This window comes from Molothrus ater, chromosome 1 (assembly GCF_012460135.2).
Source record: "Molothrus ater isolate BHLD 08-10-18 breed brown headed cowbird chromosome 1, BPBGC_Mater_1.1, whole genome shotgun sequence".
In the NCBI taxonomy this organism is placed as follows: domain Eukaryota; kingdom Metazoa; phylum Chordata; class Aves; order Passeriformes; family Icteridae; genus Molothrus; species Molothrus ater.
In genome coordinates, this window is record NC_050478.2 from 3,219,444 (window position 1) to 3,245,202 (window position 25,759).

Consider the following 25,759-nt stretch of genomic DNA (forward strand, 5'->3'; position numbering starts at 1 on the left):
TCCTGGTCTAGTGGAAGGTGCCCCTGCTGAGAGCAGCAGCTTGGACAGGGATGAACTCTAAGATCCCTTCCCACCAAAGCCATTCCATGATTCTGTGATCCCAGCCAAGAGAGCAGCAGAGAAGAAAGATGCCAAACAGCTGATAAATAAATGAGAAATTCAACTTCTTTTTTCTTCTTTTTTTCTTTCCTTCCTTTTTTTTTTTTTTTTCTGAATAATTTTATGATGTTTTGCTGTTAGTTTTTGGGGTTGCCAAAAGTGACCAGGAGCTATTGGTATTTCACCAGTGCAGACAGTGACATGGAGCTAGTCCCTGTGCATGCAGGAATGGACAGAGAAATTACACCCCATGGCAGAATTCCTTTGCCTGAAGTTTGCTGCCAAGTCCCAGGCTGAATTCTCAAGAGCTGGGGGAGCCCATGGTCCAAGGAAAGGTGTCTGAGGGACCTGTCCCCTCTGCTGCCCTCAGCTTCCTGCACTGGCACAGGGCCCTATCTGGGGGCAGATAAATCCAACATCAAAGCTCCAGTGACCACAAAAGCAGAGTTGGACATCTTGATCTGCAATCCAGTCCTACCCTGGGGATGTTTTTACAGGACAAATGGAGGGTCTGATCCTATTCTTGTTAAAAATGAAAAATGCCTGGAGTCTCCCTGTCCTCTGCGTAATATCTCCCTCTGTTCCATGTGTGGGAGAAAGAAATCCATCTTGAATGAAGGAGATACTCTGCAATTCCAGGGAAGAAACACCATTCCTACTCTTTTTTTTTTGGTTGTTGCTGTTTTCTGTTCTTCAAAGCAAGAACATCCATGTCATCAGTTCTGGGCTTGCTGGACCCCAGAAACCCAGCCTGGGGCTGGGGACACAGTGAACTCTGGCTGCACCTGCCCCTCAGGAGCTATTTGGATGTTACAAAAGAGAATTGATTGTGCAATCCCTGTGCCTGCAGATGTGCTGTGGGATCCCACTTTAACCCTCTTGCTATCTGTGAATGCCTCATTGTGGCATTCACATTTTCTGAAAAAACCCCTTTGCCCAGGATTTCTCTCCTGGGAAGCTGAGAAGCCTCAGAGAAAAAGGAAAACAATTCTTATCTCATTTGCTTCTCCTGTGTTTTGCTTGTCTGGAATGTTTGGAGATTGTTTACCCACAGGTGATTGTTTCATTGGATTCTGCTGGGAGTTGTTTTCACTCTTTGGCCAATCAGGGCCAAGCTGTGTCAGGACTCTGGAAAGAGTCAGGAGTTTTCATTATTATCTTTTTAGCATTCTGTCTGTACCCTTTCTGTGTTCTTTAGTATAGTTTAGTATAGCATTCTTTAATATAATATAGTACCTTAAAATAATGAATTATCCTTCTGAGAACATGGAGTCAGATCCATCATTCCTCCCTGCCACAGAACACCCCACAAATACAACACCCCATCCCATAGAGGAGGATTGCACTGCTCGTGGTTTATCAGACTCATCTGGGTCTTAACCTGGGAGCAGGGACCTAAAAAGCATCTTCAGGGCTGGGATTTCACAACCCAATTGTTTCACTCTTCTGGCAGAGTTCAACCTTTTCCCTGAGGATTCTCAGAGCTGAAAACGCCTCTCAGTGGCTCAAGCTCACACTGCTGTGGCAGAGGTTGGTCCAGCAAGGAAAGCTCTTCCAGACAAGAAATCCAGGCTATTGCCAACAGGAAAACCATGCTTAAGGTCAGGAGCCCTTCAGAAACTCCAGCCAGCCCCATGAAAAATGAGGATTTTCTGTTCCACAGCCTGTGCTTTGCTCACTACAGTGAACTTTGTGTTCACCACCATCTGGTTCCTACCATTAACTTGCCTTAACTGGGTTTCCTGCCCCAAGGGGTTGTTTCCTGCCCAGAACATCCCATTCCCAGTCCTGCACCCGTTATTGAGGGCCAGTTTTTGTAGATGAGAATTTATGGCACTTTTAAATCACAGCCAAACCAGCATCAGGATCCAGCTGTGCCCCATGCAGCCATCACAGGTTTATCAGGCTGTGAGCATTTCTGGCAGAAATTGGCTTCTCCAAGTGTGGAAATGCAGCTTTGCCCCTTAATTTCACTCCTAAATTCCCAGCTTTGGGCTTCAGGGAATCACACACAGAAGGGAATCACACAGTCCTCCTGTCACCTGGCTGAAAGTCAAACCCAGACACAGCTCCAAGCTTCACCAAGCTCCCATTCCTGCCCTGCCAGGTAGATCCACAACTGCACTTCTGCTTTGTTCCTGCTAAAGATGGTCCTGCCTTGCTCAGTTTTTCCTGACAGGGAAATTGGCTTCTCCACGTGTGGAAATGCAGCTTTTCCCCTTAATTTCACCCCTAAATTCCCAGTTTTGGGCTTCAGGGAATCACACACAGAAGGCACAGCAGCAGCAGAAGAGGGTGAGGAAAGAGAAGAAGCACCAAAGCCTAAAATCAAAAGCCTGCAATCATTAGTACCTTTTAATGTGTGCTGATGTAAAGGCTGTTATTGCTGTAATTATAGCTGTGCTTACTGTCACTGCTAATGGATGTGCCTTCCATGCTCACAGGGCTGCAGGCAGGGAAGGAACCTTCTCCTGCCATCCTCCACAGCTTTCCCAAGCTGGGCATGGAGCCATCCATCCACAGCTAACAGCACGCCCAGGACTGAGCCTTGCCAAGAGCTGGAGGAAAACCAAACTCAGTAACCCTGCCCCAGTGATTTACAGTGACACTCCACACCACGGTTGTGGTTCTACAGCCTGGAAATATCTTGTGGGTGAATAAACAAAATAAGTGAATAATTTTTTTTATTTTTTTATTCTGCAAGAGATTTCAGAGTTCTGGATTGAGTTTGTAGGCATCACCTTGCTGTATTTCTGCTCTTTTCTGTGTATCAGCCTTCTTCAGGGGGAGATTTGTGTCATTCATCTCCTTGGTGACACAAGTTGATATCAGACAGTTGTTTCTGGAGGTATTTGACAGCAGCATCTTGTGCCACAGCTAAACCTGGACCAGGTAAGGCTGAGCAATTTAAGGAGCAAAATAACATCTTTATTTGCTCCTAGGTGAACACACATTTTTTTACCAAGCGTGGCCAGAAATCCCCTGGATTCAGCCAAACACCAGATCCAGGCTTTGCTCCACAAAATTAAATAGAGGATAGGAAATAGAGGGAAGTGCTCTCCTCAGCATCAAAACACAGCAAACCGTGCAGATTTTCACTGAAAAGCCTTCATTTAAAAGCAAAAAAATCAAGGTTGGCTCCCCAGAGTGCAGCATCCCCCTGGGATGGCACCATGAACTCCTTAACACGTGGAGTCAGAGCAGGGATGTCTTAAAGATGGGAGAGGAAAAAAAAAAAAAAAATCACATTTCTTCTGAGAAGCAGAGAAATTATCCCTGCCCTGGGATCCAAGCCACTGAGGATTAAAACTCTTTGGAACAAGAAGACAATCACACTTTTTTTCTCCTTATACACAAAGCAATTTGCCTCTTCAATGGCATAAGAATTAAATCCAGCTGGAATGGCTTTTTAATTAAAATCATACTTTGCTTATCAGAGTGAGAGCACTTAGCTGATTACAGAGGGAACGTGGCAAACTCTGGCATTCCCTGTGCTAAACCCTGTGTAACCCTTTGCAGCTGCCTCATCTGAGCTCTCCTTACCCCACCTATGGATCAGAAAATCATGTAGGGCACACAGAGTCTCTGTAAAAGTTGAGATAAAAGCTCCTTCCCTGAATCTGCTGGAGTTCAGTTTGCTGAATCCTGGGAATTTCCTAAGCTTAGAATCTCCATATATTTAATTTCTTCTCCTTGGCTGTTTTTTATACCCATAGACAGCTGAAATGTTTCTCACTGTCCTGGAAGGGCCCTGAGGCCAAAGGCTGAGCCCATTCCTGGCAGATTCCCCCAATCCAATGGTTAAGGAGCCCTTTCTTCCCAAGCATCATCACCCACACTTGCTGTCAGATGGGGACCACAAAATTCCCAGCTCAGGATAGGGACAAAGGCAATGTGGCAAACTCTGGCATCCCATTCCCTGTGCTAAACCCTGTGTAACCCTTTGCAGCTGCCTCATCTGAGCTCTCCTCACCCCACCTATGGATCAGAAAATCATGTAGGGCACAGAGTCTCTGTAAAAGTTGAGATAAAAGTTCCTTCCCTGAATCTGCTGGAGTTCAGTTTGCTGAATCCTAGGAATTTCCTTGTTGTCATTATATTACAAAGGTTCTATTGTCATTACATTGCAAAGGGTCCACATTGCCAGAGTTTTGTACCTCCTTGATGTTTCTTGTAGGCAGCTCCTCCAGGTACTGACTCTTCCTCATCCTCACAGCAGCCAATTGACTCCAGCTCCCACCCATCCACTCTTTTATAACACTCCAATTATTGGCTACAGCTGGGGCCTGTTAACATCAGGCCTGCTCCCAATCTTTAGTAATTGGTTCAGCTGCAGCTCTTTAGGGGATAAGATTACATTCTGTACCACCTTCATTTACCCATACTGTTATCCCCCTACATTTCCTAAGCTAAACATCTCCATATATTTCATTTAATCTCCTTGGCTGTTTCTTTTATACTCATAGACAACTGAAATCTTTCTCACTGTCCTGGAAGGCCAAAGGCTGAGCCCATTCCTGGCAGGTTCCCCCCACTCCAATGGTTAGGGAGCCCTTTCTCCCCAAGCATCATCACCCACACTTGCTGCCAGATGGGGAGCACAAAATTCCCAGGCAGGGTCACACGCCCTCCAGGCGTCCCCTGAGGAACACCCCACATCCCTGGGGTCTCTGGGAGGTCTCAGCCCCCTGGGGTTGCTCCTGTCACAGCTTCCAGGAGCATTAATGGGGCACAGCCAGGCTCAGGTCAGCCCAGCTAAGCTGATTTATCCTGGTGGCTGCAGGGCAGGATTTTCCCAAGCACAGCCAGGAGTTAAATTCCAAGGGCCCAATGAATATGTGACCCAGTTCCCGAGGGCTTTTATCTCCCTGTGTCCTTTGCCTGCTCCTGTGAGGGGAAGGGATGCTGGGGGAGATGCTGGAGCTGAGGTCTTGGACTTGGTGCTGTTTGCAGTGATCCTTTGGGAATTGCCTTGAAATAGCCACAGGAATTCAGCAGCACTTTCCCTACAGAAAGAAAGGAGATCTGATGCTACTTGCATCAGGATAGACACAGGTTTTAGCTCCAGTAAAATGATTTCAGCCACAAGGTGCTGATTTAGGCTGAGCTAGCCATCTCCAGGTCAAACCCAAGAACACCTGTTGCTCTTCATGTGCCTCCCACATGATGAAGAAAATGCAGCTTTTCCCTTGCACTCCTCCTGCCAAACAGGAATGCTGCTTTCCATCACACCACTCCAATGCCACCATCCTGCAGGGAAACACAACCCACTGATAAACCCCACAGGAGACACCTGACTGTGGTGTTGTGAGGTCCCCAGGATGAGGTGAGAGATGAGAATTTGACTCCATGTTCTCAGAAGGCTGATTTATATTATATTATATTATATTATATTATATTATATTATATTATATTATATTATATTATATTATATTATATTATATTATATTATATTATATTATATTATATTATATTATATTATATTCTAAAACTACACTAAAGAAAGAGAAAGGATACATCCAAAGGCTAGAAAAGAATGAATAATAAAATATAATGAAAAGAATGAATAATGAAAGAATTAATAATAAAAACCTGTGACAGACTCAGAGAGTGATTGGCCGTTAAAAACAATTCACGTGTTGAATAAACAATTCTCCAAATCACATTCCAGAGGAGCAAAACATGGAGAAGCTGAGGCTTCTCATCTTGCCAGGAGAAGAAATCCTGGTGAAGGGATTTTTCAGAAAATATCACAGTGACACCTGACCTCAGTGGCCAGAATTTCTCAGATTCCTAAATACTTTAAAACTCCAGACTTAGCCCAATATTACATTTCTAAGCCTGAAACCATCCTCCCCCAATTAAGTCTGTTGCTGTTGAAGGGAGTTAGAGAACCCCAGACTTCAAGGCTCAACAGGATTGAAACTGATAATTGTGATAGAACTTTCAAAAGTGAAACTCTTCCACTCTCTGATCTGTGGCACAGGTCATGATCCCTTCTCTGAGAAGTTCAGACTGACAGCCTGAGAATCAGGAAAGTGGCATTTCCCTCCTTCCCAGAAATGGCTCTGCCATCAAGTAAAGATGTGGCCATCCTGGCCATATTCTGGCCCAAAATGAAAGTTTAAAAACAAGATTTTTTCCTTATTTACTCACCCCTCTGTTTAGAAAAGCAAGTTAGGACTTCTGAACATATCCAGTTTCTTGATGGGAAGTAAAGAGGGAAAGGCTATTCTGTTTTTTCTTCCTCATGAACTAAGAATGAAAATGATAAATCCCTTCATCCCCTCTCAACTTCACAAAATAACCACCTATTACTCAAGTGAAGGTTAGAGGGTTTTTGTTAAGGGAAGGCAGAGTCAGCAAGGTCTAAAATGAAGAGACCACTCACCAACCCTCATATCTTGGCCTTAAGATCAATTAAATCTCATTTCCCAGTAGCCACATGCCCCAGTCTCAGAGGGCAGCTCTGGTCACTCACTGGTGAGCTCTGCAGAATTTTAATGGGTTCCCCACTGCAGACCTCACTGCTGGGGTACAAATTCAATTTTAGATTTCTCTCCCTCCTGCCCCTTGTCAGCAGCTCAGGTCCCTGTGCATGTGGAGCTGGAGGTGCTCACTGCATCTTTTCTGGTGAGAAGCACAATTTTTAATTTTGCTGTTGTTATTTTAGCACAGTGTGAAGAGTCTGAGTGAGACTCTCTATTGCACATACAAGGACAATCAAAAATATCAATCTTCCTCTCCATTCCAGTTATTTTACAGGAAATGGGCCACATCTGCTGGGTGAAACACCCTGCTGGGACTGTCACCCAAGCCCTGGGTGACCACTGAGCACATGGCCTGTGGCATCCTGATGGAAACCATTCCCTGGCCCTGCTCCCTGACAAAACATTCCTTTCCCTTCATGGCCATGACCCCCAGGACACTTGGCTGGCCCAGGAAGGCCAGATGGATGGATGGATGGATGGATGGATGGATGGATGGATCCCTCAGAACAAGGGGTGATGCTGGCAGAGGGCAGTGAGCCCAGTCACACCTAGAGAAACGCTGCCCAGTTGGCTTTGAGCTTCTGCCACACACACACATCCCCAGCAGCTCCACACACAGCCATAAATTCCAAAATAAAGAGCCTGGAGGAAGATTGGCAAAAGAGTCATCAGTGGGACTCTTCCACCAGGGATCTGGCAAATCCTCAGCACTGGTGGGACTGGGCTCTGAGGAGACACCATTGAAGTCTCCCAGTACTTGAAGGAGGTTTATAAAAAAGAGGGAGAACAATTCTTCACCTGGGCAGATAGAGACAGGGCAGGGGAAAGGTTCTAAACTAAGAGGAGAGATATATTAGATGTCAAGAAGAAATTGTTCCTGTGAGGGTGGGCAGGCCCTGGCACAGGGTGCCCAGAGCAGCTGTGGGTGCCCCTGGATCCCTGGAAGTGTCCAAGGCCAGGTTGGGCAGGGCTTGGAGCAGCCTGGGACAGTGGGAGGTGTCCCTGCCATGGCAGGGGCTGGAACTGGATGATTTTAAGATCCTTTCCAAGCTAAACCATCCCATGACTCTGTGCTGACTACACAAACCTCTTGAGAGATCCTGCCCATCCCTCAACAAACCCCACTGGATTTCTACACTGGATTTTAATTTCTAAGCCAGAAGAAACGTTCCTCTTTCCAGGATGACCTGTTCCCACCTCCTACTCTCACCTAGCTGAAAGTCAAACCCAGACAAGGCTCCAAGCTTCACCAAGCTCCCATTCCTGCACTGCCAGGTAGGTCCATAACTGCACTTATGCTTTGCTCCTGCTAAAGGTGGCTCTGCCTTGCTCAGTTTCTCCTGACAGGAGAGCAGGAGGGTGAGCCCAGCACTGGGAACAGGATCACATCTCACTCCCTCACCGCTGCAGACCTTCCCACACCCAGATAAATCCAATTCCATTGAGTATGCAACACTCCTGCACCAGCACTAGCTCTTTACTTTAGAATCATAAAATCCTTAAAGTTGGGAAAGGCCTCTGAGATCACTGAGCCCAACCATAAACCCAGCACTGCCATGCCCACCACTAAACCATGGCCCCAAACACCACCTTTACACATTTTTTGGACATTCAGGGAGGGTGATTCCACCACCAACAGGAGCAGCCTGTTCCAAAGCTTGAGAACATGTTCAGAGAAAGAATTTTTCCTAACATTTTCATGAAGAAAAAGATGCTTCCATTCCCTGATGTCACCACGAGTCCATGTCATCCCCATGACATCAATTAGCAATGCTAATCTAGCCAAACATTAATTACAATGCCTTTAGGATGTAGGCAGAAAAAAGTGAAAAGAAACAAAGCAAAAGGAAGTCTCATTTCCAGGTTGGGTTTTAGGCATTCAGCCACAAGACCACCCTCAGCAGAAAGTCCATTTTCAGAGCCTGGAACTGAGCTGAGCTTCCCAGCTTTATCCTGAACTCTCCATCTGTGGCTGAATTTGTTGGTTCATCTCCTTCTCCTGCTGGTTGCCCCAGTGGATGCTATTCCTTGCCTGTGCTTTTCCCCAGGCTACTCTGCAAGGGAAATCAGCATTTATTTTTAGGTCCATTGCTCTCTGACTGGTTGGGCTCTCCTCCCAGGGCTGCAATATATATTTAATACTTGTTTTCAGAGCTGACAGCCAGGAAGTTTGAGTGGTGAACTGGCACAGGCAAGAAATCATTAAAAAGGAGAGGGGCATCAACCTGCCAAACATTTTAACTCCCCTTCCAGAAAAAGAGACTTGAACAATTCAATTGTTCATGGGATTCAGCAATTCCATGGTGGGGAAAGAAGCAAGAATCAAAGACACAGTTGCTGTTTGATGAGGATGATGATGGTGATGATGATGGCTTCGCTGTGCAATAACAAATCCTGTCAGATCTGCAGCAGAGGAACATGAGGGGGATACACAATCAGAGCAATTTGCAGAGGAAAAAAAAGGCAGTAAAAAAAAAAAAAAAAGGCAGTACAGGAGAGAAAAGTGTACCTGGGCTGCTCAGCATTCCCAGCACAGGAAATGTCCCTGGGAGTGCTGGAGCTTCTGTACATTGGTGATCCAGGTGGGACCAGCAGAGCCAGGCTATTGTATTTGCTGGGAATGCCCCAACGAAGGCAGGAATGATGAATCTGACTCCATGTTCTCAGAAGGCTAATTTATTGCTTTATAATAATTTATTGTATTAAAGAATACTGTACTAAACTACACTAAAGAATACAGAAAGGATACAGACAGAATGCTAAAAAGATAATAATGAAAACTCCTGACTCTTTCCAGAGTCTCTACACAGCTTGGCCCTGATTGGCCAATGAGTGAAAACAACTCACAGCAGAATCCAATGAAACAATCACCTGTGGGTGAACAATCTCCAAACACATTCCACATGTGAGCAAAACACAGGAGAAGCAAATGAGATAAGAATTGTTTTCCTTTTTCTCTGAGACTTCCCAGGAGAAAAATCCTGGACAAACGAATTTTTTTCAGAGAATGCGAATGCCACACCAGGGCTTGTCCCACACGAGGGATCCAGCTCAGATCTGAGATCACTCCACAGTGGATGTCCCCAAGGGCTGTGCTTCCCAACCGTCTGCAGCTCAGGACTCACAACCTCCATCCTCTCCCTCATCCCAGAACCCGAGGTAATCCCATGCTGGGATTGCAGGTCCTGGCCAGACCCTGAGCTCTCCACCACAGCCTGCAGCAATCCCATGGGTTCTTTTCCCTTCCCATTTCTTTCCAAAGAGCAGGGACAGTGCTGGTGAGTTACATGAGGTGTCACCATCATATTTTCTGAAAAATCCCTTCACCAGGATTTCTTCTCCAGGAAACTGGGAAGCCTCAGAGAAAAATGAAAACAATAATTATCTGATTGCTTCTCCTGTGTTTCGCTGCTTTGGAATGTGGTTTGGACAATTGTTTACCAATGACAATTTACAACTGTCATTTACAATGAGAACTGCTCACCAACTGGTCTTTGTTTGATTGGTTTCATGTAAATTGTTTTAACTTAATGACCAACCACTGTCCAGCTGTGTCAAGGCTCTGGAGAGTCACGAGTTTTTCATTAGTATCTTGTTAAGCCTTCTGTAAGTATCCTTTCTTTATTCTTTAGTATAGTTTTGGTACAGTATTTTTTAGTATAATATCATAAAATAATAAATTAGCCTTCCAAGAACACGGACTCAGATTCTCAATTTCTCCTTCATGCTGGGGACCCAGCAAATATCACACCTGAGGGGGTCTTCCCTTCAGGAAAACACCACCTTTCCTCAGCCCTTTACTTTGCTCCTCTTCCACAACTCAGTTGTGGTTTTTGGAAGATGTCCCCTCAATAAATCCCTGCCTTTGTTCCACCTCCCTGTATCAACAACACTCAGCAAACAAATTTGCACAGACAACCAAAGCTTCAGCTTTGTAGCTGGGTTTAAAAAGATTTTGAGATATTTGCTTGGTCCCTTAAGGCTCAGGTCAAGTAGACCCAAGGCAGAGATCTCCAACTCTAATTTCCTTTTCTGTCTATAAAACCATCAGGGCTTGGCTAACACAGATTAACCACCAGACATGTCTGGCTCTGGGAACAGCTTTCCAGTGAAAGCAGCACAGCAAAAAGGTGGATTTTAAGAAAATATAAGTAAATAACTGTATGGTTAAAATGGGAGCCCTGTGTTGGCAGACAATTTAAGGAGAAAAGTTGTTCCTTTTATTTAATATAATAAAATTATTACTGTTATTTAATAGAATAAATACTTATTTTAATAATTTAATATTTATTTTAATAGTTTTAATAGAATTAGGTGACTTTAATTTTTAACTTTAATAGTTATTTTAATAGTAATTCCTACTATTTATTATAATAGTTTTTGTTTATTATTCAGTTATTATATGAATAAAAATGATTTGTTATAATAGTTTAATAAATATAAAGTCTTAAAATAATAAATAAACTACAAATAATAATGAATTATTAAAATAATAAAATTATTATAATAAATAATTATTATTAATGGTACATAAATATTTTTAAAATATTGCCTTAACTTCCTCAAACATTTACTACTAATATATTAATAATATAAATTCACAAATTTTTATAATAGAAAATTATTTATAAAATATTTTTTTGAAAAATAAAAAATATTTATCAAATATTATTACATCCCCAAGTCTGTAAAATACAAATGAAAACAACAGCTGAGATGGAAGGCACAAATACACAAACCAACACCAGGAGGCCCTTCCTCATGGTGTATAAATTTAATTATAGTGTAGAACACACACTTCCAGAGCACCTTCAGCCTCTGGCAGACACCAATGAAGCATCTCCAAAAGAAGTAGGGACCAAGATAAATGGATCTCTAAAAGCAACATCTCAAAGCAGAGTTTTATTAAGTGCTCTTCCAGCCATGATTGACTGCTGATATATGACACAAGGTATTTTTTATTTGACTGACTAGCACAGCCAGAGGCAGAAAAAAGCTTTTAAAGCTCTTTACCCCTGGAACACAGCAAGGAAATTTCCAGCTATGCATTTCATGGGTCTGAAAAAAACTGTTCTGAGTTCTGTCAAGGTCGTTAATTACAGAAATAAAAATCAGAAAAGAGCAATTAGCACCTGCAGGGACTAAATCAGCCAGGCAGGAGGAGCTGGTGGGACCAGCAGCCCTTGGTGGGGATGTGAAGAGTTATCACCTCTGGGGCAGCATGGAGTGAGCAGGTGGGAAGGAAATTGTGGCATGACATAAAAATTCCCATCTCCACGGAGTTTGAGGGGTTTAGTGCCCACAAGAGCCAGGAATGTTAATTTGGGAGCTTGGCTCTAAATCTCTGCCTGTCATGAAGGATGGGAGAGATGGTTTTGCCACAGGACACCCTCCTCAACCAGCACTCTGATTTCATAATGGATTTTTTCGCTTCTATAATACAATATTTTATATTGTTCCCTCTGTTATTTTAGTACTCTGCACCTTCATTTAGCCTTTGTACAGAAACTAGGCGTGCTCTTAACACCTGGGTATCCAAACTTGGATAGAATCTATAGCTTTACAGGAAAAAAAATCCAGTTGGATCATGCATGAATCTAGGTATTCTACCTTCTTAGTAAGCACTGATTTTCAGGCTAAATCCACAGCAATGGCTTTATTCCTCTTTTATCCCTCAGGAAGTATTGCTACACCTGAAAGCACACATTTTTATAAGCAAAAATATATACACACATATATAAATACCCATTTTGTTCCAAGAGATGCTGTTATTTCTCTTGATAAAACCTTTCCTCATCTGCATTGCACACAAAGAGGCAAAGATAAGCCTTTGATACACCCTGTGCTGTGTGAATTCCCTGGAAAGGGAGAGGGGCAAGGAGGAACAAAGCTTAATTTTGCTGGAGATGCTGCTGAAAACAAAACTGTTGGAACAGTTCCTATGCCCCAGCCACAAAGCATCACCTCCAGCAGGTGAAAAGAAAGCTTTGCATGGAGAAACTCTGCAAAAAACCACACTGTTCAAGGAGAGTCAGGGAGCAAAGAGCAGAAGAGGTGGAAAATTTCCTTGAGGGGGATCACTGGAATTAAGTGAATGGCTGAGACCCCAATTACAGACATGTTTAATGTCATATTCTCCCCCAAAAAATATACTCAGCCCTGCAGCCAACATTTGAGCACATCAGAAATTCCTGGTGTAGTGCTTGGACTCCTCTTGGTGCCCTGGAAAGCTGGGAGCTCTCTCAGCAGCAGTGTTTTAATCTGCCTTTGAGGATGTCAAGCAAAAAGACAACCTGTTCCTTTTGTGAAAACGGGCTGGAAAAGCCCAATTGTTCTTAAAAAGTAGGATGAAAATGGTAAGAAAACCAACAGATGGATGGAGCTGTGGAAGGAAGCAAGTGAAAAGTCCAATTGTTCTTAAAAAGCAGGATAAATTTGATAAAAAACCCAATAGATGGATGCTGATGTAGAAGGAAACAAGCGAAAACCTAATTGATCTTAAAAAGCAGGATGAAAATGGTAAAAATCCCAATAGATGGATGGAGGTGTGGAAGGGAACAAACAAAAACCTAATTGATCTTAAAAAGCAGGATGAAAATGGTAAAAATCCCAATAGATGGATGGACGTGTGGAAGGGAACAAGTGAAATGCCCAAATGTTCCTAAAAATCAGGGTGAAAATGGTAAAAAAAAAAGAATAGATGGATGGAGGTGTGGAAGGAAACAAGTGAAAAACCCAATTGTTCTTAAAAAGCAGGATGAAAATGGTAAGAAAACCAACAGATGGATGGAGCTGTGGAAGGAAGCAAGTGAAAAGTCCAATTGTTCTTAAAAAGCAGGATAAAAATGGTAAAAACAGAATAGATGGATGCAGATGTGGAGGAAAACAAATGAAAGCCTAATTGTTCTTAAAAAGCAGGATGAAAATGGTAAAAAAAACCAATACATGGTTGGAGGTGTGGAAGGGAACAAGTGAAATGCCCAAATGTTCCTAAAAATCAGGGTGAAAATGGTAAAAAAAAAAGAATAGATGGATGGAGGTGTGGAAGGAAACAAGTGAAAAACCCAATTGTTCTTAAAAAGCAGGATAAAATTGGTAAAAAACCCAATAGATGGATGCTGATGTGGAAGGAAAAAAAGTAAATTGACTCTGTTGCCATTTGCATTTTGCTTTGGAATGACCCCAGGGCAACAGGAAAACCCCAGGAACTCTCAAAGAGGGGATCCCAAAGCTCCATCACCCCCCCCACAGAACTCCCAGCACACACTCAGCAAGGGGAGCAAAGCAGCCACATCATTCCTTGCTGAATTATCCTAAATTACATGGGGAAAAAAAGCAGCCAAAAAATGCCAGGCACAGCGCAGGACTGAGCCCAGCCACTGATGGTGAGGAGGATGAAGTGACTTTGGCTGCTTTAAACCAGGCACAGGTTTAATCTCCACTCAGGAAACTCTAGAGTGTAGTGAAAGTTGACTTAAAATTAAAAAAAAAATAAAAAAAGAGAAAGAAGGAAAGAAGGAAAGAAGGAAAGAAGGAAAGAAGGAAAGAAGGAAAGAAGGAAAGAAGGAAAGAAGGAAAGAAGGAAAGAAGGAAAGAAGGAAAGAAGGAAAGAAGGAAAGAAGGAAAGAAGGAAAGAAGGAAAGAAGAAAGAAGAAAGAAGAAAGAAGAAAGAAGAAAGAAGAAAAGAAGAAAAGAAGAAAAGAAGAAAAGAGAGGAGAGGAGGAGAGGAGGAGAGGAGGAGAGGAGGAGAGGAGGAGAGGAGGAGAGGAGGAGAGGAGGAGAGGAGGAGAGGAGGAGAGGAGGAGAGGAGGAGAGGAGGAGAGGAGGAGAGGAGGAGAGGAGGAGAGGAGGAGGAGAGGAGGAGGAGAGGAGGAGGAGAGGAGGAGGAGAGGAGGAGGAGAGGAGGAGGAGAGGAGAAGAAGAGGAGAAGAAGAGGAGAAGAAGGAAAGAAGAAAAGGAAGAAAAGAAGAAAAAGAAAGAAGAAAAGAAGAAAAGGAAGAAAAGAAGAAAAAAAGCAAGTACATGTGTGCCACACAGCCATGTGCAGGATGAACAAGTTCCCCTCTCCCCTGACAAATGGATGGGGTAGACGATATAACAATAATCACCACATTCACTAACAATGAAAGGTGGATCTGGCAAAATAAAGGTGGCAGAGGTGCAATCCCCAGCAGGCTTTGGATCCTGGCCATTTCCAAGTGCATAAAAATGCTGAGGGTCGGCCTTGAGGCTGATTTTCATTTTGGTGCAGAAGTGCAGAGTTGTATGTTATGTCCTTTTTTCCAGGGGTGGTGGTGATCACAAGCACGTTTAATTTTGTTTCATTTCCTTCCTGCCTGGCGAGGGGATGTGTGTTCCTCAAAGTCTGAGCTGCCACTTGGGAGAGATGAAATAAAACCTGGTTTTGGGTAAGGAATGAAGCAGGCTGCAGGGAAGAGCTCAGCATGGAGGAAATTTCCTTTGGTTTTTTTTTCACTCTTACACCACACAATAAACCAGTTTGAGGCTTAAGATCTCCAAAGAGAGGTGTCTGCCAAAGGAATGAAGTGCCACTGTGTCTCTGCAAGGTGCAGAATGAAGTCACTTTAATTTTGGTGTTCACAGCATCAGAGGGTCCCAGAATCCTACAATGGATTGGGTTGAGAGGCACCGTCAAGATCACCTCCTTCCAACCCCACAGGGCATCTGCAGGGGCTTCCCTCTCTGCCAAGGGATGATGTGGGGATATTTTTCTATCCTTCCAGTGGTCTGGAAGTGGTCAGCAGTGAAGGCAGGGTCAGAGGCAGAGCTCCCACAGGAGGTGAGACCATCCTGGTCACTCAGACGCCCAAAATGCCAAAACTGGGATGTCCTGATCTGCCAGGAGAATGCCACCTGCAAGGGAGCTGCCAGGCTGAGCATCTGTGACAGCCAGTGACATCTGGGAGGGCCCTGGGGACACTGCTCAGATGTTGGTGGGGATGTTCCAGATCACCAGGGATTAATTGGAACATCTGTTAAACACAGAATCCAGGCTGGAGCCTCAAATACATCTGTTCAAAAGACACCCAATGGATTTCAGCTTTCAAAAGGAGACACCAGGTATTGATATTCTGCCCTCCAGACAAGAATCGTGTTTAAATAGATTTTTTTTTTCCCCATAACTCTTGATGAGATGACAGGAATGAGGATAAAAAAAAAACAACCTGTGGAGCTGATACAGGAGGAGGAACACCCCTGCTGAAAAAAGAACAGGGTCATGGTGGTGGTGGCTCAGCAGAGCTGGGATCTCTGCACTCAATTCCTTTGGCCTCTCCTCCACTTTAAATTGATGCAAATCAATGGAGCCAGGCCATGACAGCCAGCAGAATTCATCAAAACCACATGACCCACCCAGCTCGTTAGAGAAACGTATCACAAATAACCCCCCTTTGGTTCTGAATTAGAAAATAATCACAATTTGTGCAAACACCAGAATTTAAATGGCAAGCAGATTTACAGAAGTGTAAACCTCCAGCTCCCAATGCAAACAGTGAAATGGAGAGTTAGGGACTGCCCTGCTGGGGAGGAGAAACCCACCTAATGCCACTAATGGAGGAATTTAAAGCTGTTAATATCCACTGGTGCAGCTGACTGAAAAAGTGACTGTGTTAATTTAAAATACATCAGGGTCTCTAAAATTCCTGTAGAGGAATAGGGCTTTACATCCTACATACATCTATACATATTATATATATATATATATTTATATATACACACACACTCTATATAAATATATATATATATACACACTATATATATACACACACATATATATGGGCATATATATATACAAATATTAAAATTTATAAATGGATATTAAAATATATAAATATAACTATAAATATATAAGTATATATATGTATATATATAGACTACATATACATACACACATATATATACATATATTTATACATACACATATATACATATATACACATATATATGGGCATATATATACAAATATAAATATTAAAATTTATAAATGGATATTAAAATATATAAGTATAAATATAACTATATATATATAAGTGTATATATACACACTATATATATACACATACACATATATATACATATATACACAGATATACACAGATATATATGGGCATATCTGTACAAATATAAATACTAAAATTTATAAATGTATATTATTAAATATATAAATATAACTATAAATATATAAATATATATTATATGTAACAGTAAGTGCTGGAGATAAGATCTGCCCCAATAAAGTACCAGCAAAGCAGCACTAATGTGAGCTCTGCAGCCAGGAGCAACCCACAGCACACATCCCTGCTCACAAAAACCTCCCTAAATTCACTCCACAAACCAAATGGCGCCGCTGGGGGCTGATGCCACCCCCTCCATCCTGCAGCCAGGGCTGCACTGACCTCAGGGCACTGCATCTGCCTGGCACCCCCAGCACTGGGGGCAAAAATAACAGAGAAAAGGGCTGGAAGAGCAAGGAAATCTCACATCTGCTTGCTCCTCTCCACCTCACCTGCTTGCTCCCAGCAGGTCAGGCCTTGTTCACAGAGAATATTTATTTTTGTGTGGATTAGCAAGTATTAATCAGAGGTTCTTTGCTATTATAGCTCTCCCCTTGTTAGGGTTGATTCATGAGGCTGAGCTGGTTCAAAGTCCCAGCCAAGGGGATGCTCCTAAGAAAGCTGAAGTTTTGGGGTGGAAAATATTTGTGCTGTGTTAACAACATCCTCATCAAAGGGGGAAGTTACTGGTTCATCCTCAGAAAGTTACGTTTCTTAATTAAAACTATTTATCCTTAAAAAAAATTTATAAAAAATACAGTCCAATTTTTTAACTTATTAAAAGAAACTACTACAAAACCCACAATTTATGAAACTTTTATAGAAATAAAAAACTAATAAATATCTGAATCCAAACAAAAAATACCATCTCATACATTTAATCCCAACCCTAACAAAACAAAACAAAAACCTCAACATGCACCTTTTCTTTTACATCTACAGGAGCTTTTAGTTCTTTCAGCAGTGCTGAAGCAGCCTGGTATTGCCCCATTTAACAGATAAATGGGTTTTATAATGATGCAAGGAGCATCCAATGGCTCTGGGAGCTCATCCCCTCCTCGAAAATCTCCTTAGAACCTTCCCCATGACCCTTCCTGAGTGGTAATGAACGAATTCTTCATGTGTCAGAGAGCTGAGAATTTTAAACTTTCTGTACTAGGAGACTCTAACCCCCAGGAGAACACTGCATTTAACCTGAAGCCATGGAAAAAACTTCCAAAATTGATTGATAACACTAAGATTACAGGTGTGTAGTTGATTAGAAGTGTGTAATATCACAAAACAGAAAACTTAGAGTTTAAAGTTTTGGAATCTAGTTATATATATGGGACAAGATAGAAGTTTTAAAGCAGTAGCTAGCTGTTCTTCTTTACCTTCTTCTTCATGAGTTTGAGTAGTATTTTGTAATTAAACAGAAAAGTCTGCATGGGGGGCTTTGAGTGATTAGTTATTAAGTTAAAAATGAAAATAATTTAAGTATCATTTCTTAATTAAAAAGTTTAGCCTTAAAAAAAAACCTTGTAGTGAAAGATTGTGAACCATTTTGTGCCTTGTTAATGAAAGACTACAAAACTCCCTGCTGTGAGACTGTAACATAGGTAAGAAATAATAAACATCTAAATAAAAATAATAATAAATTATTATCTAATGATAAATAATCTAATCTAATAATTAGATAATAATAAATGATCTAAATAATAAACATGTAAATAATACACAATCATCCCAAGTTCCAAGTAATAAACATGTAAATAATACACAATCAATCCCAGCCTCAACAGAAGTAGGAAAAAATCCCAGGAAAGGTGAAGGATGTGCCCGGAGAGATGAATCAGCCCAGAGAAATCCCTGGTGCTCATTCTGTAAAAAGGGGTGGTGACCAAAAGGCTGCTCAGGTGGGGACCAGCCTCCTCCAGCCGTGCCCAGGACCTCCCTGCCACGGCAGGAGCTGTGGAGCTCTGGGTGGATGCCACTCTGAGGGTTGGCATCACACCCCTGGCCCTCTCACAGACCCACATGTTTGGGTTTTCTGCCCCTGCAGCCCTCTGAGATCTCATTTTCAGAGGCAAAAGCGTCTCCCCTCTTGGCTGAGGTCCCACCCAGCTGAAGCTGTGGGAGCTGGGACTTCTGGAGAACATCTGGGAGCGTGGAGAAGCTGCACTCAGCAGCCACAGAGGGAAACCTGCACAGGGCAGCCCAGGGGGACAAACCCCTGCCTTGGAGCAGGCCAGTCTGTGTGTCTGTCCATCCTGCTGGGGCACAGCTCCAGCCCCTCCTGCTCTGGGCTCTGCAGTCACCTCCATCTCCTTTTGTCTGTGCCTTTGGGATTTTTTCTCGGCTGCATTTCCTAGATTGTGATTCTTGCAAAGCTCTTTCCTCTTCTTTCCAGCACAGAAGAGAGCAAGGAGCGGGGCTGTATTTAATGCCACAGCCTTTCCCAGGCATTGGAAAACCACAAAATCCATGTCCCCTGGGGCAGGGTAATGCAGCAGGGGAAGTGACAGTAGCACAAGAGTGACACTGCCACACTGGTGCTGACCTGGTCTGAGGGCAGGGTGTGACCTCCTGCATTCCTAAAACCCAGCTGAATCCTGCTCCCCACCAAAGCCTGACTTAGATGTTTTATTCTGCACAGATAATCTGAGCCCCTTCCTGAATTTCAGCCACTCAGGGTGTGACAAATCTCCTCCAAGTGCACTCAGATCTGACTTTAAAAAAAAGATCATCACATCTCAGGTCTCGTTTTCCACAGTGTCTGGTGCCCTTCCCCAGGCTGCCAATAAATGATGCTGAACAGGGAGATCTCCCTCCTGTCCTTCCCTCTGTTCCAAAAGATTTGTGTCTACATTCTAGCCCAAACAGCAGAAAATTCCCACTCCTCCCAGGCTATCAGCAGATCATGTGGAAGATTGACTTTGACAAGTCACCAGTCTCTCCAGTTGTTTCTGCTGGAGACCATCTGGTAAAAACAAAAACCTCTCTATTTCTTTTTCCTTTTTTCCCCCCTGAAAATGAATATAAACTCTGCATGTTTGCCATTTCTAAGGCAGCCTTGCAGCTGAAACATCTCTTTCCTGACATGACCACTCACTCAGTCTCCACTTGCAATTTGCCAAATTCGCAGAGCATCCCCTGTTCTGCATCCCCTGACTGCCCTGATGCCTACTTGGAAAGCCAAGTGGGAGAGGCAAAAAACCACTCAAAAACTCACTGTGAAACACTGAGAACAAAACGTTTTGTCAGCCTCAGGAGCCACCACAGGACAAAATGCAACTCACCTGAATTTGCATTCCTATCTGGAGCAGCCCCTCTGGCTCTTACACCTCTCACTGAGCAGTTGGAACCACAGGTTTTTGAAGTGTTATAAAAACGGAGGAAATGCACCTTCAGACCCAAAATTCACAACCCAGTGGCCTTCCCTGTCCATGGTCCCACCTGGCTCCTGCTGCTGAGTGTCTGGTAAAAATCCCTTTTTAAATAGCACCCAGGTGGGCTCTGCTGTTACAGCCCATCCCAATTCCTGGCTGGCTGTCCCGAGTTTCCCTGCTGGACACAAACCTCTGGGCTGGGAGGGTGTGATAATCATGGTGTGAATGCCCCTGCTGTCTGCTGGTGAGTAAAACACAGCCTGAAACAGCTTTAAGTATTTCCCCTAAATTTCTCTATTTCCCCCTCAAGATACTGTTCCCCCCCCAATATTTTACAATTTTGCCTTTTTTATGCCCTAAGTAAGAGCTCCCACAATATAACTCTGACTGATTTTGTGTCCTCTCTGAAAACTTTATAGAGAGGCAGAGAGGCTTTCAGAGCTACCCAGATGCAGGGTTGGGCAACTGGTTCTCCTGAATAAAGTCAGTCATGCATTTATACAAGCAAAAATGGAATAAATCATACACCCAGTGATACACACAGGGTTCGTGGCAAGGCCTTTGTTAAACACATATTGTTATTGCTAAAGGATCTTTGTGCAGGAACTGGCCTGGAGGATTCCAGTGAGAACCTTGTCTTTTGGCCAAAACCAGTGGTTGTTTTGTTTGAAGTATATTTATGTCACTTCACAGATTCTCAATCAATGACAGGAGGAGAGAGACACGGACGCAGCTGAAGTGGTTGTTCTGATTTCTGTGGAGCTCAGATTTCACTGATTTTCCACACTGATCACATCTCCTGATGAAGAATCAGATCTGAGTTGTTTTATTCTTTTCCATCACAAACCTACTTCAAGGCTGGAACAGAGCAAAGCTCTGAAGAAAAGCACAAATTACACCAGCTGGGCAGATTTGGCTAATTCAAGGAGCTTGAAGTCTGAAGGCACGTGGAATCCACCAACTGCTTCAAATTATCCACATCTCATGTTCTAGACACACACTGGGAGAAAAAAAAAGTGTCTAATTTGTAGCTCTTCAGGCCAAATTATCTTAATTACACCCCTAAAAGCAACACGGAAGAACCTAAAAGGGATTATTGTGCATTTACACCACTTCACCACCATTAACACTTTAATTCCAACTTTTCCAAGCTGCCCCTGGCAGGAGGGCAGGACTTTGGTGAGCGTGGCCTGATGACCTCAGCAAATGAGATCTGCCCAATTCCCTCTTCTCCACAGCGTGCACGATGAGAGGGGAAAGTTTACAACAGCAATTAGAAACCACATGGCTGCAAGAGTTTTATGGTGCTGAACTTGTTGATCAGCCACTTGTTCAGAGGTTTTTTTTTCCCCCAAGGACGTACCAATAAAAATTATCACAAGAAATTAAACGAAATAAACCCAAAACAACCAAGCTCTGCTGAGCCATCACGGGTCCCAGAGCTGGGTTATGACTGCAGAGCTACTTTTGCTTTAAAAATCAGCACCAAATCCCAGGTTTAAGCTGAGAAACAAACCAGGGATTTTCTCCAGCACTGAGGCAGTTCAGTATTAGTCACCTTGCAGATCAGTGCTGATAAGGAGCATGTGAATCTTTTTAACCCACCAGCATGAACCAGATCCCAGGAACATTAACAACAACAGAATAATAAAAGTGTTGGAAAGGAAGCAGTTACAGGATTGCACCCAGTCTTGTGCTGCCCCAAAGTTTTAGGGGTTTGTGCTTATTGGTGACAGCCCAAGAGCATCACCCACAGCCTGATCCTGCCACCCTTGCAGGGTGAATTTCAGCAGCCCTGTGACCTCACCCTCTGCAGGATCTGGCCCCAGAGGAGCCCCTCATGCCAACAATCTTTAAAGAAATGGGAATTTTGCCAAGGGCTTCAGTGGAAGCAAGAATTGGAGTAGCTCCAGCAGCTGATGAGAACGCTTCCCCCTTCTCCTTTCCCCAGCTCCAGCCCTGGACACTTGGGCTATTTTGGATCTTCCCTAAAGCAAGCTCTGTAGAATCCCAAGAACTCATTGCCTGGTCCTTTTTTTTTAGTACTTTAATCCATTTTCCCAACCTGTTCATCCTCTAAGAAATTCTTTGGCAATGCAGATGGGTGAGGGGCTCATGGCGAAAGCCAAAAAAAATTACAATTAAATTTGTACATTTGTTTCATTCCTTGTGGGACGAGGAGAGAAGAAAAGGGAGAAAGAAGGGGAGACAAGTGATGCACTGACAATCTGGGTTAACTTCCACTCTCTGAGGCTCAGCTTGCTTGGTCTGACTCTGCTTTAAGACCAGGCTAGAAGATGCTCCTGAGCAACTGGTCTACTGAAAGCTGTCCTGTCCACAGAGCTTTGGAATCAGCTGCATTTTATTTCCAACCATGCTACAATTCTGTGATGGTTCTGGGACCACAAGCACCATCACCAGCCCAGCAGAGCAAACACAGGTGACTTGCAAGGGATGGTACAACCCAGTTGTGGTGGGCAACCTCACCCAGCCCTACAGGAAAACAGCTGTGGGAGCAGATCACACGTGAGAGGAAAACTCAGCCACAGCCAGCACCAAATCTCCCCCCAAGCCCAGGCTGCTAAATTAAAACCAGTCTCGTTCTAAATCAAACCCTGCGAGGAAACGAGCTGCCAGAACAAAGCGAGATCAGCGAACTGCAGCCTCCCTGAATGGTCTGGAATGGAAAGGACCTAAAGATCCTCCAGTTCCACCCGCTGTCATGGGCAGAGACACTTTCCTTGGAGCGGGGAGTTGAGCTAAGCATGCAGCAGCCGTGCCCTGTGCCTGCTGGCACGGAGGTTTATTTAGCTCGGTTCAGCTCGGCTCGCACGTGTGACCCCGTGCGGGGCAGCCACAGCTCCAGGAGGAACAAACCCGAGACATCACGGACCCGACAGCGGGGAAATCACACCTGGCAGGGACACGGAGCCCTGGAAAGCGGCTCCGAGCTTTGCCCAACTTCTGGCAGCTGCCGGCAGAGCCCATCCCAGCGCCCCTGGGGAAAAGCTCATCCCGTTATCCCCAGGTGTGGGGCGAGCACTGCAGGACTCACCGAGCTCCGGAACAGAAACCAAAGCGAGCCAAAAGCCACCAAACCCGAATGACAGCGAAACGCGGAGCCGCTCGTGGAACAAACCGCAGAAATCCCAAAGGGAATCCCCGCAGCTCAAAGGGATCCTCTCACGCCCGGAGGGGACGCACACCTGAACCTACATGCGATCCGAGCGCTCGCTCTTTCCCGCATTCCCACGCACGGGGAAAGGAGCAGATCCTCCCAAAGTTGCCCGAAGTTTGCCCGAGGCGCTCCCCGCTCGGGCACTCGCTGGAATTCACTCACCGCGGCCAGCAGGCAGCCCAGCAGCGGCACGGCCCCGCGCAGCCCCGGGCCCCGCATCCCGCCCGAGCCCCGCCGCATCCAGCGGGCACGGCAGCGGCAGCAGCACGGCAGGAGGAGAAGAGGAGGAGGAGGAGGAAGGAGGAGAAGAGGAGGAGGAGGAGGCAGCGGCTCCGAGCCCGCTCCGCCGAGCCCGCACCGCCCCCGCCGCCTCCTGCGCGGGGCGGCTCCGGCACCGCCCCCGCCCGCCCCAGGTACGGCCGGGACCGGGAGCCCCGGCTCCTTCCCCCTCCTTTTCCTGCCTTTTCACCCCGCTTTCCTTGACCTTTAATAATTTTCCCTTCCCCCCTTTTCCCCTCGTCTTTCTCCCGTTTTTCCTTCTTGCCCTTTCTTTCTCCTTTCTTTCCCATTTCCCTTCTCGTCCCCCTCTTCCCTACTTTTCATTTTTTCCCTTTATCTTTTTCCATTCTGTCATTTCTTTTTATTTCCTATTTCTTCTTTTTTTTCCTCTTCTCTTCCCCCTTTCTCTCCTATTTCCCACATTTCCTTTTCACTATTTCCCCCTTTCCTCTCCCTGTTTTACTTTGTCTCCCTTTTAATCTTTTTCTTTCACCCTTTCTGTCCCCTTTTTTTCTTTTTCTTTTCCATTCCCCTCTTGTTCTCTATTTCCCCCCTTTTCCTTTTCCCCCCTTTTCCCTTTCCTTTCCTTTCCTTTCCTTTCCTTTCCTTTCCTTTCCTTTCCTTTCCTTTCCTTTCCTTTCCTTTCCCTCTCATTTCCACTTCTGGGAATGTGACCCAGCACTGCTGGGAAGGGAAAGGAATGATTGATTGAGGCATTTGGCCTCCTCTGAAATAACTGTTTGGTAAGAAGTGGTTAAATGGGCCAAAAATCCCAATTCAGTGATCTGTATGTACATTTTCCTCAGAAAATTGCAAAACAATTTCATGTTGCAGGTCACTGACATGGAATTTCTGGATTTCTCAGATTGGAGGAACAGCTCAAGACCGGGCTGACCTTCATTTTTTAATAAAAATGTGGAAATCCTTCCCCTTTCCAGCACACTGGGCAGCATTTCATTTAATATTAAGGGCAATGCTCCTTTCAATTCAAGACAACCCTCGGGTCTAAGCTTGCTTTAGTGTAGAAAGAAAAATAAGCCCTATAAATAAAGGTAAAAATAAGAAAAATAATGCCTCCCTTGCTGTTCCTCTCCCCCCAGCCCCACTGGATTTTCAAGCTCCAACAGACGGACAGATTTGTTGTTTTGTAAAGCACCTGCTGAAGAAAAAACCCAAAATACGCAAGGAAAGAAAACAAAATCCTCATATTTTGGAGGCCCTGGAGACAGTTCCCTAATTCCAGGCTCTTCAATTTACTGACACAACCAAGAAAAATGTCATTTTTAAGGAAAAGGCTTAATGGTTAAAAATCCAAAGTTATATCCAGTCTTTAGCTCTTGTTAGCAAATCACTGAACCATCCACTTTTTAAAGCTAACCTGCAAAGGGTGAGAAAAAAACCAGTTCAGTGTCTTCCCCCCCACTTTTCTGAAAAAATGTGAATTATTTTGTATTGAAAATATTTCCCCCCCCCCTTTTTTTTTTCATTTGATATGAAAAATCCCCATCCTCTCCCTTGTTTCTCATCATAGATCTGATGGTGGCCAATAATTGCCAGTGTAAAAAGAGGGACAAGATGTTAATTACCTCAATTAGTTGTACAGAGGTTTATAAAGCTATATAAAGCTCAGTTTGGATCCTAAAATAACAGGGCCAGAACTGATTAGCTGGTCACTGCATCCCCCCACTAATTACAGCCACTCTGTGTTTCATTATTTAATTTATTAATGCAGCCTGAATGCTTTCAAGCAGCCTGTTAAGGATAAATTTTGGGGGAAAAGAGGAGGGGAGTGAGGTATTGGTAGGTGCTGCTTTTTGGGTTCTTTGCAGAGAGTAAATCTGAAGGATTTGGGATTTTACAGGAAAAATCTGAAGCACATTTTGCCCTGTGGGCTGTGCTGGATCGAGGTCATTGAGTGACCTCATGGAGTGTCCTGTGGTTTTGCTGTGTTGAGGGTATGGAATTTTGGCAGAAAATAACCCTCTCATGGTGCTGCTGGTCCTCGGGGACCAGAGGGGCTGGGTTTAATTCTTGATCAAAACCAATCCAGCTCTCAAGTCTGGTCCTGTTCAACAAGAACTTCCACAGATTCACAAATAGTTTGTTTTCAACACCATAAATCTGGTTACATTCAATGGAGGAGGAGAGACAAAGCCCTGAGCAAACAGAGCTGTGTTCCCCTTCTCTTTTTTTTTCATTTTTCTTCATATTTAGTTTCATCCAGACTCCTTCTGTGCTGTAATTTTTGGCCTTGCCAAAGGCTTGGAACAA

At 44.0% G+C, this 25,759-nt stretch overlaps 1 protein-coding gene across 1 annotated transcript in view; it reads right to left on the bottom strand.

Annotated features, from left to right (window-relative positions):
* Positions 1-23,428, bottom strand: part of VIPR1 (vasoactive intestinal peptide receptor 1) — a 117,054-nt gene extending 93,626 nt beyond the window's left edge. The window contains exon 1 of the mRNA XM_036378930.2: positions 23,372-23,428. Coding sequence (XP_036234823.2) covers positions 23,372-23,428 — 57 coding nt within the window. The remainder of the gene's footprint in view (positions 1-23,371) is intronic.
* Between the last annotated feature and the right edge of the window lie 2,331 nt (positions 23,429-25,759).